Source organism: Streptopelia decaocto (genome assembly GCF_964273445.1).
Source record: "Streptopelia decaocto genome assembly, chromosome: 3".
Lineage (NCBI taxonomy): Eukaryota > Metazoa > Chordata > Aves > Columbiformes > Columbidae > Streptopelia > Streptopelia decaocto.
In genome coordinates, this window is record NC_138656.1 from 66,076,135 (window position 1) to 66,095,131 (window position 18,997).

Consider the following 18,997-nt stretch of genomic DNA (forward strand, 5'->3'; position numbering starts at 1 on the left):
ATCATCAAGTTCTACTCCTGTCCCTGCATAGGACAACCCCATAGGATAACTCGCCTTGTCTATGATTCTTGTTCTTTGTGAGAAGATAGCTTTAAAATGGTCACCCAAATGCTGTCTGGGCTTTATTATGAATTTGGGAGTGTGTTTTGAGTGTATACACACGAGCAAAAACAACAATGCTCCACCATCTGGTATCTGGCAAACTGCAGATGTTCTTTTCTGAAACCGGAGTATTTCATTGCCACATTTAAACTGCTATCTGCTATTTCAGATGGCAATATTAAAAGAGCAAAGAAATGCAATGTATTTTGAAAATCCACAGATTGTAAAGTAATTCAATGTATTATTCATTCACCTTGCAGAAGGTACGAGATGTGCCTGTAGCCAGACCTTGGGAGTCCCCAAAATAATTTAGAAGCCGGAGTGCAGCCACTCAAATAACTACCCCCCTCTCTTCTCTGAATAATTACAAGAGTTTGTACACTTTACTGCTGTTGCGGGGTGTTTTTTTTTGTTGTTTTTTTTTTGGTTTTGTTTAGTGGTTTTTTTTTTCCTTTTTTTGTGGTTTTGTTTGTTCGTTTTTGTTTGGGTTTTGTTTGATTTTTCTCTTGTTTGGGGTTTCGTTTGCGTTTTGCTCAAGTTTTGACTGCGGTACGAGCTGTGCCTACCTGCGCCCCTGCCTTTCCCTCGTTCCCACCCGCGACTCCCCCTCCCGCACCCAGGAGCGGACCCGCCGCCCGCCTTCCCCTCCCCGCAGCGGTCACGCCGTGAGCAGCCCGGCCGCTCTGTCTTCTTTCCTCCTCACAATCGCAGCCCGAGTCGCTGTTACTGAAGCGCTGCGCGGTTAATTAATCGCTGATGACGCGTCCACCATACACCCGGCACCACCTTCCCCCACACCCGCCAGGAAGGCCGCGGCTGCCGCCTTCCCGTTCCCTTGGCGCCGCCCAGGGCCGCTGCACGGGCCGGCGGGGCGAGGAGGAGGCGCGGATGGCGGCGGGGCCGAGCGGCGGCGGGCTGCTGCCCTTCTTGCGGCTGCTGGGGCAGCTGAAGGTGAGCGCGGGAGGGCAGCGGGACCGCCGATGGGTGTCTGCCCGCGGCCTTTCCGTGGGGCGGCGCGGGGCCCTCACGGGACTTTCCCCAGCGATCGCTGGGGGGAGGGCGGGGACGCGGGTGGTGGCGCCCGGCCTGGCAGCGGGGCGGCTGGCGGAGAACCGAGGCCTGCGGGGCTGGGGCTGCCGCGGGGAGGCCCGGACGCCGGGCGGGGGAGGGCGGGGGTCCCGGCGCCTCGGCGTGAGCAGCGGGGGCTGAGAAGGGCGCTCGGTGCTGCTGGTGCGTTCTCTGCCTGTGAACAGCAAAGCGATCCCGTCGCAGCCTCGGGGTAGGCCGGTCTTTGGGGCAGGTGTTTCCCAGCAGCATCAGAGCTCAGACGTCATGGTGGGACAACATTTTTTTAGTCACGCCTCTGAAGTGAGGTTCTCCAAAACTGAAGGTTTTAACGTTCACGTTGCTGTGACGCTCTCCTCACACAGAGAGTACCGCGGACAGGATGGGTGTACAGGAACGTGGCAAAGCCGGAGAGTGTGTCTGATCATATGTACAGGATGGCGATGATGGCTTTGGTGAGCGAAGACAAAAGCCTTAACAAGGACAGGTGAGACTGCCTATGGTTATTGTGAGCACCTGTTCATGTTGTGGGAGAGCTGCAACCAAAATGCTTAAAATAGCTGTTGTCCTGAGGGAGCTTTTAAATCACACTGAAGAAGTGTCACAGAGGCACCCCAGAGTCAATTTAGGCAGACAACAAGCTCCAAGCAGATTTATTCTAGCCAAAGAGTATAGCCAATAAGCCAACTAGAAACAAGGTTTATAGAAATTATTCAGCGCTCAAACAATGTGAAAACCAGGTTCGGATACTAGTTGAGGAAATTATTGTTGTACGACCACATAAGGGTAATGAGGATCCACAGGGTGCATGCATTCACTCACCAAAAAAAACCCCAAACTAGAAGCATCTTTAACTCGAGGGTGCCCAGCAGAGAATAATCACTTGCCCGGGGTGGGCAAGGGCTCACTTGAGGATATATCCAGAAGGAAAAAAACAACAAAAGAAGATGTGAGATGTACTCAATCCCAGAAGGTCTCCTTAGGCGGTGTCCCAATCTAAGGGCTCCAGTTCACAGACCCTGTGCTCCGAGAAGACCACTCAAAGGGGGTCTTTGGCAGGGGCCCTGTTTTATAGCCTGGTCAGACCTGGCTGTGGGCATTACAACATAGTCCAGAAGCTTCTCAGTTTCTCTGGGCACGTGCTTTGTTGAGGACCCTGCCTATCGACTGAGGGTCCCACCCCTCCTGTCCCCCCAGCAGGCTGGAGATGAAGTCACCCTGCACTGGGGTGGGGAGGTTGTGACTGTCAGCACCACTCAAGGTGTGGTTAGGTACAGTGGGGCACAAAATGTGTTTGGGAGCCATTAACTGCCCTGTTGGAGGCTCAGGATCTCATCAGGGGCTGTGCAACTGCCACAGGGAGTTTGAAATCCTTTCCACTCATGTTCTTCTTCCATCCTTTGGTCAGGGTGCTGTTTACCTGGAGAGCTGAAAGGAGCTAAACACTTTTAGTGCTAAATTCCAGGTGCTGAGGCAAGTTGTTAATTTGGAGGCTCTGACCTCTTCTCTTGAGCCATAAGTAAGCGAGCTGAAGACACTCAGTTAAAGCACAGTTGGAAGCAGCAGACAGCAAAGGCAAAGCTATGGAACATGTGGGGCTTGACAGACTTAGCGGCAGTAAGGAGCCTCTGAAATCATATAGCGTAGAAGAGAAAGCAGCACTGGTGTTGAATGAGTTGTCAAATCTAGTATGGGATTGTGTTTGCTTTGTCCCTTCAGGAGCTGATGAAAATAGCGGGGACTTTTTTGAGTATATGCTGTAGATTGATATGCTACAGAGCTGCTGAGTGTGAGATTATATATTGAATTGGGGATGGCTCCAGTCAGATTACCTTCCACCTGTTGCAGCATTAATGTGAAATGTGTAACATAGTTAGTTACCACATCTCCACAAGCCAAATGTGCAAAAGCTGCGTACATAATTTTTGAATGCCGTGCTCTTGTACAAACTGTATTTATACTTGAATCTAGTTTTACAAGCAGCAGTAGCTAGAAATCGGGCATTAAAATAATGTCAAGGTGGAAACTACTTCCCTTAGCAAAGAAGTGAAAAATGTTCCGTAAAACTTAAAAAATCCCACCCTGTAAGGTGTTTTGGTTTTTGTGTTTGTTGTTGGTTTTGTTTGTTTTAATAAGGGGAATGAATTATGCAGTCTCTTAGCTTTATGAATAACAAGATATAACTTAAAATGCTGAAAAACTAATTATTCTGTCTTTGTTTCTTGTCAGATGCATACGATTAGCTTTGGTTCATGATATGGCTGAATGCATTGTTGGAGATATTGCTCCTGCAGATAATATCTCGAAAGAGGAGAAACACAGGAGAGAAGAGGTAGGGACATAAGGTGCAGAGCCACATGTGCAAAGTGTTCTGCCTGTTTTTAATGTACTGGGGGTGGTGAAGAGACACTCTAAGCGACGTAATACTGTCATTGGCACTGGACAAGGATGCCACAAACTACCAAAGTTTTCAGCTCGTGATTTTGGTAACATCACTGGGTACAAAGTTAGAAAGGACAACTTTTGAAGTAATGTTTGTGTTGGTCATTTATTCCTGAACTAGCTGGATTTTTGGTAACCTGAATTAGCCGTGTTGACTAGCCCTAGCAAGAGGTGTGGAGCAAGAAGTGCGTGCATTGGCAGTTCCCGGTGGATCATTTGTGTGGTGCCAGTTCATGTGGTTGTGACAGAGACTTTAAACCATTTACAGAGAATTCCAGACCCAGGTGCACAGGTCATAAGCCTTTGAGTACAGTGTCCCTAGAGTTACTTTACTTTTGGTCTTGTACATAGCCAAACTGTTGGTTGTCATTTCTGGTTTGCTGCGGTATTTGAAGAAAATGTGAACCACTCCTTCAGCCACGGCTAGAGGGCAACGTGGTGCCTCAGAAACTCTTTGGAGGCCACAATTAGCTCTTCAGACGGTGTAAAAAAAAATAAAATTGCAGTGATTATTTCCTGCCCCCCCCCATTATGCTTACTTTTTTAAAACTTGGGGTTGGGAGTCTATGACTTACTCTAGGAGTAAGCTCTTTGCTAAGAAAGTGGAAGTTAAAGATCAAAGGGGTATTCAGCATTCTTGAAGTACTGTCCTCACTGACTGCAATTTTGGTATTTCTTTTTTTTCAATGGACTTCTTAGTGTCTTCTTACACTAAACAATAAAAACCTGTTTCCTGGAAGCCTCCAAAGGTTGTTTTGTCAACTGAGGATTGGGCTTAAACTTTGCATAGAGGGAATTCTCATTTGTATTTACGCAATGAAAAAGATACTTTGATGCCTAAGTATGGTTAAGAAGTTTTCTTAAACAATTTCCAGCTCCTTCTGCTCCCATTTCACTCAGTAAGGACTTTGATGTCGACTTTGTGGGAAGGAGGCTCAAGCATTACACATTTAGGCTGACTCTGGAGCACTTTGTTGTAAAAAATACAGCAAGGGTAATGGTTTCATGAAGTGGCTTCAGCTGAATTATCAATATGCTGCTGCCACTGTAGAGTTCTCCTTTTTTCCTCTTTGCAGCTGACATTGAGCTGGTTCTGAGGTTTGCTGCTTGTGTAGTCATCTAGTCTCACCAACCCTAAAGCAGCAGAAAATGAACTTGATCTAAAGAAAACCCAAGTGTTTTCTTTGGGGTTTGTGGGCTTTTTTTGGGTTTTGTTTCTTTTTTCTAGTTAAGTCATTTTAGCCTGCTAAACTTGAAATCTTACGAGCTGTGGAGTTGGAAGGAGGTGCGAAGGAATGAGACCTTGATGCTTCATTGTGGGGGAGCAGCTGATCCCTTCAGCCGCATTGTGAAACTATACCCTGTGTTTGAAGTGGAGAAACAGTCGTGGCACAAAACCTTTGTCTTGGCTCTGATGTTGGTTGTTTCAGAAGCAGCCCTTAGCGTTCCTAGGAAAACAGTAGAAATTGCACAGCAATGAGACCGATCAGCTGGGAGAGCATGAAGAGCACGCAGAGCAATTTCTGCTTGCAGGTTATACCATCAGTCTGATATTGCATTAAACCTTGTACCGAGGTTTTTTTATTGAACAAATGGTATCTCACTCTGGGAGCACTGCATTTTATTGCTGCAGAGTAATAAATTGATGTCTTTTCTCTGTTTTTCAGAATTTTAGATTTTTAAAGGTTTGTGTTGCCTGCCTGCCAGTCAGTAGCTGTAGCCCTGCTAGTGGAAATGTACCCACTGAGTGACTGGAATGGGCAGTTGCCTGCCAACACCAGGAGTTAGTCTTTGAAGCTGCTTTTATGAACTGCATCTATAACCTGTTAAGTTCAAACGTTGCATTCGCTAGTTAAATCTGGAAGGCAGAGCTGGTAATTGATGGCAGTTTCCTGGCATTTAACTTGTCTGTTTTACTCTGGGCTTCTTTTTGGACTCTTGAAGATATTGGATGCACTTTCAAGTTGTTTTTCTGTTCTAACAGTTCACTTAAGCAGCATCCTCCACTGAGTGGTCCTATTGTCTCTGGCAGATTTATGTACAAGTGCACTTCAGAATAATATCCTGTATAGCGTATGTTTCTACAAACCTGGTAGCAAATAGTTATTTCTTCAAAAAAGATAATGATAAAAATGTGCTTGCTTAAAAAGTGGATAAATGGAAATAGCTGCTTTTTTTTTTTTTTAGTCAGCTATGCAACAACTGACCCAGCTTCTATCAGAAGACCTTGGAAAAGAAATCTATGGACTCTGGGAAGTAAGCTTACATTCTTTTAATCCTTTGGTAAAATTCAGGGTGACCTATTGTCCTCTTCCTGTTTACCGATGAAACTCTTATTTTGACCTCAAGAAAGGTAGATAAATTCCCTTGGGAGATAAAGCTAATGGTATGAATCGAAGTCATTTTGGAATCTGTTTCAAAAAGAAACCCCAAACTTTGGTAGAATAACCAGTTTCTGTCTTTGACCTCTTAGAGTTTCAGATGACCCATCCAGGGTTTGTATAACTGAAGGAAGAGTTTGTCTTCTACATCCAGCCTGCTTGGCTGAAATATTTAGTAGTAACTTCTGGTTTTAACTTCAAATGTGGTCTGTTAACACAGTGCTTTTGTACAAACGCCACAGATTGCTGGCTGGTCTTGGGTACCTTAAATGTTTCTGTTGGAAAGTATCTTCTATATTTGCAGGTGATTTAACTTTTTGATATGAACTTGTGCTGTTAATTGATACACTCTTTCATGTTTGCAAATGAGAGATGACTAAATTATTTCCAAACAATTCAAGTTTATAGTTACTGTGCTTTATCTTCTCCTGGCATACAGTTGCATGAGGACAAGTGCATCCACAATCTCTTGTTCACATGTTGCAAACAAAACATTATATGTTTCTTGGACTCTATGACCCGAAACTGTATTTTATGCTGATATCCTTACTTTTCCACTTGGACTGTATTTAAATTCCAGATATTTGCAGTCGATTTCTGCCCTTTGTTGCAGCACCCTGTTTGTGGTGTGGTTTTGTTGTGGTGATGGTTTTTGGGTTTTTTCGTTTCTCTCTGTAGTTTTGTGGTGAAACTGGCAATGGGGATAGGTTTTCAGTGCTGTAATTCAAGGTGAAGGGGGTTAACCAGCATAACCAGATCTGGGAAATAAACGTGCGCTGGTTCCTTTTCCCCTGGGCAGCTGTTATAATTGAGGGAAAGGAGCTTTTGATAGATAAGAATCACACAGAATCACTGAGAATAGTTCTGTAGGACATTTTTTTTGCATGTATTTTTTTTCTGTGCCTCAGTCTCCTCCTGTGATTGTAGAAGAGCTGGTTCAGTATGCAGTTCTTCAGCATGTTAGCTTTTTATCATTCCCATTTACCATAATTTAACATATGCATACTTTTGATCATTTTTTCTTTGTTTCTACCTTCAAGATAACTTATTGGCAATGAGTTGCTAATGCAGCAGTATGAGTGTAACCCACATAGCAGCAAGTGTAACCTAAAAATCTAATATTCACATGTAGTCCCTCTAGTCTTACTTTAAATTGAACAGCTAGGTACTTCTTAAAAAGATTTAAAAAGAAGAGAAAAAGACAGAAAATAAGAAGCTTCTGATCACTTGCTATGATACTCTGCTCTCAGGTAGCCAGAGGCATTTCCCTCTGATTTCTTTATGAGTGAAGGAAGTTTTGGCCCAGAGCTGAACAGTGTCTGGGAGGAGATCTATTGACGCTTTTAGCAAGTCCTCCCTGCGCCGTGGTGCCCTCACCTCTGCCCCTCTTTGCTTTTCAGCCCTACACACACTGTTGCTTTGGACTGTGTTGGTGGGCACTCTGCCAAGTGTGGTGTAGGGGAGAAAGGCAGCAGAAAGATACCCCTGATAACGTTTTTACATTACAACTTAATCCAGAATAAGTTTGAAAAATCATTAAAATGAGTCTGCGCACTTCAGCTCTGTCTTGTTTTTTTATTTTCAAGAGCAAAAGCATGGGAGTAATTTTTAAAAGCCAGACTGTGGTGTCTGAGAGACCAGTTACTGTTTTTTCCAAAGTATACTGTTATTTCACACTCTTGTGGGAGGAAACACTAAGTGTTTATTTCAGCACTTTGCACAGTTGTGCACACAATAGCTGATGTTTCTTGAGGTAATATGAGCTGGTGGGTTGTATGGCATGAAGAGGCTGGTAACAGGTTGGTACTCCCAGTTAATTGCTCAAGGTGGGACAGACCTTTACAAGCAAACAGCCATAGTTCTGCTCTGAAGTTCTCCTTTGTAATGCTGCCAAGAGTTTGTTCTCTTTGGTGGCCAAAACAAAAAAAACCCAGTAGAAATAAATAGATTTAAGAAAATAAGTAGTATTTTAACAATTTAAAGATGAGGCAGAGCTCAGATTGAAAGGAGGAAAGGAAGGTAAAAATGTTGAAATTGATTACTAAAACGATGATCAAAATATAATTGAAAATGCAGAGCATTGTTCCAATCCAAATAGAGTAGTATATGAATCAGTCATGGGTATAAAAATCTGCATTTCTTGACTTTCAAAGGTAAAGCAATAAGCATAAGAACAAACAGGCGCCTAATAGTGTGACCGTGACACCTATCTGAGCATCACTGTGCTGGAATCGCAATCCAGGATCTTGCCACTGTGAATGAAACCCCGCCCCCCCCCCCCATTTGTCTTCTTAAGATGCAGAAGGAGATGCCATGTTCCTTGGTCAGCAGGAAAAACTCCTTTTGCACTTGTGCTGCTCTCGTGTGCAGAGTTGCTGTGTGTCACGGGTTGTGTGGATCTGAAAGCACAGACGGGCCGGGTATGCACTTGAGCCTCTCTGGTCTGATTAGTAGTGTGGTGATGGTGATGGATGGGGTCAGACCTGCCAAGGATACCAAGGTGGTGGTAACCTGCACTGAAAGAAGCCTTTTTCTGCAGTTGTTTTTGGAGGTCAAGAGCAGCTGATGAGACATGAGATACAATGCAGTAGATTTGGAAACTAGAAAATTAAATGGCAAACCCATCACTGGAAGCCAATGACAGCAAGATTGTTCAAGTTGACTGGAAATGTGAATGACTCACAAACATATACTGAGGATGACTAGAGAGAGGGAAAAGGTAGCAGAGAGATTAAAGGACTTAAGGTCTGAAGGGGACCCTTTAATGATTCCCCTCCCTATCTCCTGGGAGAGACATAAAGACAGAAGCAGCTCAGACAGATTAGACCAAAGAGATTAAGAAGGAGTGACAGGAGAAATGTAAAGAACAACCCTTTATATAAAGGAAAACTATAAAAACAGCAAGTGGTAAAGAACAGTGCAAAATAGGTCTTAAAAATAGGTAATGGTAATACATAAGCACACACTGTGGTAATTCATAGCTTTAGCCAGGCCTAAAAAGATCTGTATCTATAAATGGGACCTGTTATTTAGCTTATATGTTGTGTAGGGTTGTCTCTGTATCATCTCCCATTCAGTCAAAACACTTGGTATGTTTCTAAAATAGAATACAGAAAAGAATTGTGTTCTTAAGTCCTACTACGTTTAATAGAAGTTTAGCATGTGCTTATTTCAAGGGTTTTGCTCAATAGCAGCCTTAGAAAGGGAGTGAAAGATATAACTCATGAATATTTATGGAGCAGTTTGTACTAACAAAGACAATTCTAGATATATAAAAAGCTTTTAATACTCTGTTTCAGAACAACAAAATTGTTTTCTTATAACTGCAAATCTGTTCAGGAATATGAAAACCAGTGTACTGCAGAAGCCAAGTTTGTAAAACAGTTGGATCAGTGTGAGATGATACTGCAAGCATTTGAGTACGAAGAGTTGGAAAACACACCTGGCAGACTGCAGGAATTTTACGATTCAACTGCTGGTATGACATGTTTTTCTTTCATAAGTTAAATTTTATATATATATATATATATATCTCCTTTTTTCTCATAGAGCAAGTAAGAACTAGGTTGTTTTACTTATTGCTCAAGTACCCTAAACATTACTGCAATGTGAAAATACCTTTTACTTATCTATATGTATTGAACCTGAATTTCATTATGCCAAGGTCCTTTTACATCACTTTTTACCTAGAGAGAGGTCCAGCTTTCATTACACTTGCATGTTTAAGGATCTCCCTATACTACCAGGCAGCTATAAAGGAAGCTTCAGTCTTCACTGATGCTCTGTCAGCAGCTTGTTTCTATGTAGTTTGTTTCATGAACCAGTGAAGTAAAATTTGTTATCCCTACATGAGCTGTGCTCTTGTGTGACCTGCTCAAGGTACATGTGAGAACCAGCTCAGTCTTAGGTGCAATTGTGTTACTTTTTATTCTCTCCACTGCTTTTCATCTTTCCTGAAAGAAACTGACAGTGCAAAGGAAAACTAGCTAAAATTAGAGCCTTTATTTTAGCAAGGGGGTTGAATACTAGAAGAGGACTGTGACTCCAAGTCATCCTATCCTGGGAAAAAACTAGGGGCAAACTTGGGGAGAGGACCAGCAATGACCAGGCACAGTCCTTGACAAGTCCCATTTATAACTTGGTGACTCAGGGAAATAATCTCTCTGAGAAGTGCAATCAGTTGATTGCAGAAGAAAGGATAAAAGAACAACACCAGCATAACTGGAAGGCTCAATACTCTAATTGACATCTTTGTCCTCATGCTAGAACTCAGTAACTTAAACTAAGCTGGTGTTTCAACAGAGCTTACAGCATATACCCTACATGCACGTGTGACTGGGGTGGTTTCCTGTAGCAGGACGCATAGCACGGGATTGCCCTGGTTAGGGTGCATCCTTTTTTCAGCTCTTAAGTGTCTTAATAGAGCATGAAATGTTTTTATAAATTTGGGGGGAGAAAGCTGTAGCTACTCTTAGAGTTATTCCATAGTTGGAGTAAAATGGGAGTATTCTTGTGCTTAAAGAATAATTTGGCATTTATTTTGAGCCTAAAGCATCATTCCTGCTAACCTTTTCATTGCTAGCCTTTCAGACACAGGCAAATGAGAGAGCATTTTTAATTAACTTTACCTTTCTTTTGCTTTGCAGGAAAGTTTGTTCACCCAGAAATCGTCCAGCTTGTATCTCAGATTAACACAGAAAGGAATAAAAAAATAGCTGCTACATCTCATCCACATTCCTGAGGTGTTCCTAAACATCGTAGCTATAATAAATATTTTGGTTTACATTCTGTGCATTATTTTTCCTTCCATAACTTCATTAATTTTGTCAGCAGTTTGTTTGTTTGTTTTTTTTTTCTGTGCATTAACTGCTGAGAATCCTGGGACTTCTTAGAAAGAAGCTGGTAAATAGTGACTTGCCAGATCAGAGGTTATGGCAAGGACCAAATACTTAGAATTTTTTCTTTTTTAAATCAGCCTCTGATTAATGCAGTCTCAGTTACACATAGATTCTCCACTGGGGAAATTCAGGTAAGTTTAACAATTAGCTGATTGCAATCTGAGCTGTTGATGTAATGCACTGACGGGGACAGGCAGTTCTGTTCTGTGATTTCCAAGTACATACAGATTTAAGTACCTTCTGTATCAAATGGGTAAATATCCGTTCACTGTGCGACCCAGAAACGAGACCAATGAGTATATCTCTCTAGACGCTCTTGACAGAGTCAGACTTAAAGATGGGATTTCTTTGGAGTGCATAAGCCTTAAGAAATGATGGTGGGTAAAACTGGTAATGCCACTAATTAAATTTTCTCAATATGTTCATTGTTTCATACAGTCTTTCCACTGTTCACGTTGTATCAGGGGATGGTGCTAACACTTCCGTAAGGGCAATATTCCCGACTCCTGGCAATTTTATGGACTCTTGCATGGTCTGTTCATAATCACAGAATAGCTGCGATTGGGAGGGACCTTGGGAGCTTGCGCAGTCTAATGCAAACACCCATGTAAAGCCGGCCCTCCCTTGGCTACGCTGTCACATGCTGGCCCTGATTCTGCTGTGGCAGTTTTTAGTGGAAGTAATAATGCTAACATAAAAGTATGGTTGTCAGGTAAAGCTGTAGTGGTGGTAGATGCCGTAATGAGGCCAGTGTCTGCACAACTAACTGATTTGTCTTCTGTGCAGCTGGAGAAAATGAAAGTTTACACCTGGAAAAATCAGATGCTAGAGACCTGGAGCTACTTGTCTGTCTTCAGCCTCCTGTCAAATGAGGCAGCATACAACTAAATTGGATTGTCATCCTCTTTAGAGGCAGGTGGTTCAGCTGAGCACCCATCTTCAGCCACCATGACTCCAGGAAATGTCTCCTTTACCGAAGCTCGCCCTGGGTTCTGTGGCTGGTGCCTCTGGCCGGGGCACAGAGCTCTTGGCTGGGTGTCCAGCACAGTGCCCAGAATGTGCAGAGTGTGCTGGTCCATGTGAGACGTGGGATGCCTGCTTTGCTCAGGGAGTGCCACAAGGCAGCAGCTGTGCTCCGTGGAGACCCTGGAAGGACAAGCTGCACTTTACTGAGTGATAGGGAACTAATGAGTGGTTATTGGTGGCTGATTGTCACACTGCACAGGTGACAGAGTGGGCCCCACTGAGTTTAGTCTGGGACCAAGCATTCTTCAGCATTTTTATTCCACCAAGAGGTGCACAAACTATTGGTCTCTTATTTTGTACTGAATGCCAAGAGCTACAGATGCCTTGGGAGAGAACTGGGAACATTCCTCACAAGCAAGAAAAGCAACTTTAAAGAGATGTTTGATAGAAACACAGCACAAGTGCTACCCGGGCAGGAACAGTTGGTTCGTCCAACGCAGCAGGAGGCTTTACAGGCTCACAACATGCTGTTCTGCAGGGGGTCAGGGTCTGGAGTGCAGAGCCTGGCAACAGTTCAATAGTGTGAGAAAGGTAAATATTACCCTGAGAAAGAAAGATGTGGTTTGAATGCACGTTGTGTGGGGTTTGGTTCTATTTGAAAGAAATCCAGCAGGTACTTTGTGTAAAATTACATCCCCATCTACTCACTGCAGGTGCACTTGTGTGCCAGTTTTGGGCACTCTCTTTTAATAGAAATAGGAGTTGGTTGGGAAGAGATGGGAGGAGAAAGTGCAACTAGAAATCAGAAGCCATGATGAGAGGTTGATATAAAGGTTGGCAAGCAGCCTGTGGGGCTTCAGGCTTCCTCACGCACCACTGAAGTGCAAAGTTCATGTGTAGGAAAATGCTGGGCCGTGGCCGTGTGACCTACGAGGGGAAATCTCCTCCTCCTCATGTCCCTCTCCTGATCTGCACATCAATGTTGCAACTACATGTAGCAGCAGCTGCTAGAATGACAATAACATGTAAGGAGTTACATGGAAGATAAGTTTGTCTGGCCAACCCGTCTCCACTAACAGCTGAGAGAAGCTCTTCAAATTGTGTTCTTAATGCATGTAATTTAAAGCAATTTACTGCTATTCCAGAAGCATTTTCCTGTGTATATACATACATATGTAATTAAAATGAGGTCTAAATTAGTGTCCTGTAGGAGGTGAGAGTGCTTGGACTCCATGTTTTAATTGTGGTTTGGCTGCTGGCCCTGCTTAAAAAGAAAGTCAACCATTTTAGACCTAGAAGATGGTTCCTGCCATGCATGTCACATTTACTGAACCTGTTTCAATTCAAAACTCTAAAAATTTTGGCCACAGATTCCCATGGGGAAGTTGCCATCCAGGAGGGACTGAACAGATTTTAAGAACTAGGAATGGCAGATGATGTTTTTGCACTTTACCTTGATGCCCTGCTGTGACATAGCAAGGCTTCGAGATGCACAGTAGTACTGGTAAATACACAATTAAAAAGAAAACATCACAAAATGTAAAAGAGTAAGAGAGAAATTTATTTTTAATAAGAGTATCAACTTCATTTACACAAACTAAGTTGACTATTAATATTTATTTAAATAAATTCACATTTATGCACAAAACCAAGTAAAATAAGCTAGGAAACCATCACAAGAAAACTGTACTAAAAAAAAACTAATTAGATTTGCTTCCATGCTAAAAATCACACTAAAGAGGCATTTGATATAAATGGCCAAAGCTAACTTATGTCCAGTAGAACATTACAAAAGGACTTCCAACTTTGTAAAAACTATAACAGAAGCCACACAGGAAAAAAATCACTTAAAGCCAAGTTTCCTCACAAGATTTTAAGCAGTCTGTAATGTCAAACTCACTAACACTGAAGCTTTGGCTTATGCTAAAAAAAAAAATGCATCCATTTTGCAAGCAGCCAGACTCTTTTCCATCTTGTTTATTGACAAAGATGTCCTCAGCTCAGTCTGAGAACTGAGTAACGCAACATGCAGACTGACACGTGCTCACTAGACAGCAAGATAGTGTCACAAGTGTGCTGCTCTTTTTTCAGAAAAAATGTTAAAAGGATGCAAGAAAACATGCTGAATCAAAGCTGCAAGATGACTGGCTCTTAGTGAGCAGATATAATGCAGTTGCTGCAGTTATATCCTGGACTGAAGCACGACAGAATTTGACACCAAAAGTGAAGTACCTCCTCATCCCGTGTATTGTAAGGTAACATGGTTTACACTAGCAGCTCTCAAGTGTGGACTGAAGGTGTGGGCTCGCTAACCTATGGCACATCTTAAGCCAATTGTTGGGTTTGGATTCTTTCCATTAAGGCTGTATCTTGACTGAGGCTCACAAACAGACCTTCCCTTATTTTTGAGGGGAAGACATGGAGGCAAAAATATTAGGCATTCCCTCCACTCCCCTTCCTTTTGTAATTAACTAACTTATGCTGTCAAGTCTTACCAAATCACAGAGAGCAAGCAATGGAACTGAAGCTTTTCCAGCTACAACAATCATCAAATCAGCAGCTGTGATCAGTTCAGTTTCTATATGAATGACTGGGTGTTTCTTCCTGTCCTCCTTGACCCTGCTGACTCGTGGGCAGAGGGCAATGCCAGACTGTACCAGGGAAGGAGAAAAAACAGTTTGTGACAATAAGTGATTTAATTCCATTAGGAAATAAATCATGTACAGACACTCCTGAGCTAAGGGCACCTGGTATTGACCAGTAGGCAGCTGGTATATGGACTATTGCTGGCAGTAGAAGTCTTTGCACAGCTCTAGGTCCATCTGTCTCATGTGGCACTGAGAAGGGAGTTGGAAACCAAGAGATAGAAAACAGTAAACTAAAAGAAATAAGAAAAAGAGACTGGGAGATTGTTGGAGGGAAGTTACATGAAAATGAAAACTATTTTGGTCACTTAACATTTTTAGAGCATTACAAGTCAGTAACTTGCGTGTCGTTTCTGTGGTGTACAAAGTACCTGATGATGAAATGGCCTGTCCAAAATACAAATAGAGAAAATGCTTCTCCAGCATGAGGCCAGGGAGGCAGTTTTCCAAAGCTGACAAAACCTTACTGAGCAAATTAGGTGGTGAGGGAGGTCTAAAAATTACGGGCTGGGCAAGTCTCTGAAGAGAGGCCTGGAGGCTCAGCACGGCCTGCAGTCTAACACTGAAGCTCTTCTTCGGTCTCGGGGAGCCGGGTGCCAGCAAGAGAGCTCTGAGCACTGGCGTGGGCTGTGGAACTGAGAACTTCTTCAAAACTGCCCCCTGTGTGGCTTGTCCCACCAACCTTGGTCTGAAACGAGGCAAAGAAAAAGAACAGCAAGTTCCTCTGCTCATACTGTGCAAGTCCCATTTGCACTGCACCCCATGACCACCGAGGGCTGGGAACCTGTTCAAAGCAGGCAGAGAACGTGGGGTTGTTTTTTTTCTTAGAACAAAAGCTATAAAAACAGTCAAATAAAGCAACCCCTTTTCTTCCCCCAGTTTCTAAACTTCTAGGCTGCAATCATAAAATCTGCCAGTGGCATTTATCATATGCTTAAAGGAACCAGTCCCTAAATATGAATAGATGCCAACAGGATCCTAGATCCTACCATTACACTTAGTGCAGTTCTTATACATGAGTAGCTCACACTGGTTTCACTGTTTTTTCCAGTTCTACGCAGGCTGGATAAGAGATGGGTATTAAAATGAACCGGTTCATTTGCTGACTAAAGTGGCCCATCTGTCAGCAATGGTAACACAGCTGCTCTCAAAATACATAAACCATACTTGGATTTCGGAGACTAGGACTACAGTAACCCAAGAACAAGACCAGCAGCTTCTCTCCCTTTAGTAGTGTAGCTCTCTAGAGACTGATATATAAAACTGCCCACAGCATTTTCCTGGGGGGGAAAAGGGGGAGGGGGGGGAGAAATACAAAATTACGTGAATGATACATACGACAATGTGCTCACAGGTAATCTACTTGCAAAATGCTTCAGTTTGTTGTATTTGTAAATGTAAGTGTTAAAAATAAAACCCAATATGACTAAATCTCTGAAATAGAGTTTTCCTGACAAAGAGATAGAAAGATTTGGAAACAACCAAGACTAAGTGACAAAGTGACAAAGCTGTTTTGACTGGGTTGTCTTGGTAAGAGAACGTTCTTTTATGGCTTGGCTTGCTGATATGCTCACTGGAAGTGGACTGAAGCCTGAAAATAGGGCAAAACTTTTTATTCCATCTTAGAACTGCAGCAGGACTTAAGCTGGCATTCTGTCCAGCCTGTCAGCCACTGAATGCTTAGGAAGATTATTTTAATTAAATGAGTTTTGTGTCCTAAGTTTCCAAAGGGTTAATCCTATGTAATCTGCTGTTTCATCCACTAGCACAGTACCTTGCCTGGCTTGAGAGTTCTATAAAATAAGGTAGAAGTAGGCTTAATATTTGCTCAGACCGTTTGAGTCACAGTTATTAAAAGCTCCCATCTCAGGAGGTATCTGTATCCAGTCTAGTGGGTTGTGCTGACTTTATGGAAGTATTGGTCCATCACTGATTTTTGCAAACAGCAAAATGAAATACATGTATTGTTACATGTTGGTAGGTGCAAACTTGCAGTGAAAAGACACCCACTGCCTGGTAAAGCTGCTATTAAGTTTTCATGGCAAAACACATTACTTTTATCTGCCAATTAAAATTCTTAAGAGAACATTGATTTGGCCTGATCAGAGCGATTATGAAAGCAGACTATTCCTGCACGATTTCAAATGACTTGGATAACGTGCATCTGAATTTGGACACCTCAAAATCAGCAACATTAATGCAGTTTCATTTTCTATTTGCTTTTCTGCCTGCTCTTCCATCCGAAAACAAGAATGATGTAAGTCATTTTACCGAATGCCTCTGCCCAGTACCTTGGTGTTTACAGCAAACATTTAATCCAACTGTGTTCTGATTTTCAGGAACATTAAAGAGAGCTGGGCATCCAGGTCCTGTTGATTTTCAGGGGAAGCTGAACTAATACACTTCCCTAAGAAAGTTGCAACCCAAACTCCAAGAGCAAATAAAATCTAACTTGAAATTTGACTTCTAAATGTATGAAATCTGAACATGAGTTTTGCTCGACTACAAAACATTGTAGCACCACTGAAGATGTGTAACTAATATGGAAGGAGGAATATGATAACGCTAGTGCTGTGATTTTCTTTTTTTCAGAAGCCTCTCCGGGAAGTTCTCCACTTTTTCAGACAACAACAGGATCCTATAACTGAAGGGACAGCCTATGATTTCTCCCCCCAACCCTCCATCCCCTGGTTTTCCAAATCTTCCAAGCCTTGGAACAGTGGCAGGGAAAAGGAAGAACAGCGCTGAGACATTCCCAGTTTTCCACAGCCTATGTTGGTGGCACCCTAGGTCCATGCCTCCAGCTTCCTTTCTCCATTTGCACAAAGAAATGAAAGAAAGAGAATACAGACAAAAAATATTGTAGAAAATGCCAGTGGGTTTGCCAAAAAAGATGGACAACGATGGTTGCATGGGATGTGGAAGATGACTTTAGACTTGAGACTTTTGTTTTGTCCTGCTTAACTGGAGATGGCTTACATGATGATCTAAGAGCACCCAGAAGATGCCAGGCCAAAAGCTGGCACGACAAACAGTCTCCTCTAGAAGAATGCCTTTGCTTAGCCAACAAAATAAGATCAGGCTCTTAAAAGCAAAGCAAAAGGCCTTAGGCTGTTCCTCTCACAGGCTAGCCATAAGTGTAGAAGGAATGGATGTGTGGTGTCTAGAGTAGTTCAGAAGCGCTACTGAAAGCCCTGAGAGTAGGTTTAGCATCCAAATGGGTACAAAAAGTGCTGCACTTCTCCACTGTAGTTTCTTTTAACTTGTGAGTGGTGAAGAACATGGAAAAAAATCCTTTTCAGGCATGTGTTCCAATGAGCTGCATCTCTTGTCTAAATGGGTAGAAGGAGCGTAAAGAGATAAGCAAGCAATACACTTGATGGCAACAGACAGGAGTTCAGACCTTCCATTGCATGAATGATTCTTCCTACAGTGAGATTGAGTATAAAAAGCATTTGCAGCTAAGGTGGAAAGAATTAATAGGAAGGTGTAAATAGGCACTGAGCTGAGGCTCTGGAGGTTGGTGTTCTGTTTTAGCTCCTTGGGATGCTCCCAGTCTTCCTTCCCCACCTGGGAAACTGAGATGATGTTTCCTTCTCTGACATGGTGTAACAGAGATGACATTGCCCTACACTATCATGACTTCAAGTTGGCAGAACAGCCTATCACTGAATAAATGTCAGCATTCAAAAGGTGAAAATGATAGAGCAACTCTGCTCATTCTTTGATGGACATGCATCTTTAGAAACATGAAAATAACTCAAGCGCTCTGCTGCCTACTTTCCTAAGATGCTGACTGGAAAATTTTATCTGCCTTAAGATCTCACTGTGGCACGGAAAAGACAGACCTTCCCTATGCACCTGCTGCTTCAGCTCTAGCTGTAATTTGCATTTTCTATAACAAGAAATGTCCTCCTGTGCCAAGAGGAAGGCCATTTTCTTGCCTTTCTAATGCTTTACAAGTCATAATGCCCTTTGGCATTCATCTGGTATTTTCAGTTCTCCCTAAAATGAGGGGTGATCAGCTTGGCCCTTGTTCACTGACAGGCTGTACTTGAAATGCACTGGGATGTTTCTATCACAGCAAAGTAAAATGCCATTTTATGAGCACACTTGAGTTTATCTGATGAATAAGAACTATTGGGAGACAAACCCTCTTGTTCTTCCCTTGAATGTGCCTTACCACACAGCTAAGATTATCTCACTGCAAATTTGCCATGCTCTGTTGTGCCAAATAAGAGCCTTAACAAGTGCTCTTATTTTGGCCAGAGAGGTGGTAGATGCTCCATCCCTGGAGCACACAGGTAGTATGAATCACACCTGAGTTACACAACAGCTCCCACCAGCTGAGTAAGGGCCACTTGGTGAGTACATCTCTAGTACTGAAAGAGAGGGAGCTCAGGGATGGAAGTTCACTCTGCAGGGCACATGGCCGCCTCTGTCTGGCAGGGCACAGCACAAAACTCATGAGGCCACACCGTTTTCAAAGCCTGACCTT

At 42.8% G+C, this 18,997-nt stretch overlaps 2 protein-coding genes across 3 annotated transcripts in view; one reads left to right on the forward strand and one right to left on the reverse strand.

Moving 5' to 3' along the window:
• The first annotated feature begins 827 nt into the window (after positions 1-827).
• HDDC2 (HD domain containing 2) lies at positions 828-10,775 on the forward strand. Its single transcript, XM_082047861.1, has 6 exons — positions 828-1,053; positions 1,533-1,654; positions 3,397-3,499; positions 5,797-5,865; positions 9,330-9,468; positions 10,637-10,775. The coding sequence occupies exons 1-6, from the start codon at positions 859-861 to the stop codon at positions 10,729-10,731; spliced, it is 723 nt and encodes a 240-aa protein (XP_081903987.1). The 5' UTR covers positions 828-858; the 3' UTR covers positions 10,732-10,775.
• A 2,634-nt stretch (positions 10,776-13,409) lies between these two features.
• The window catches only part of TPD52L1 (TPD52 like 1), a 57,376-nt gene continuing 51,788 nt past the window's right edge, over positions 13,410-18,997 (reverse strand). The window contains exon 7 of one of the 2 annotated variants that reach the window (XM_082047186.1): positions 13,410-14,505. In XM_082047186.1, the coding sequence (XP_081903312.1) occupies positions 14,326-14,505 (180 nt within the window). In that variant the 3' untranslated portion in view covers positions 13,410-14,325. Of the gene's footprint in view, positions 15,188-18,997 lie in introns of both variants that reach the window. The other variant, XM_082047185.1, reaches the window with a different exon arrangement.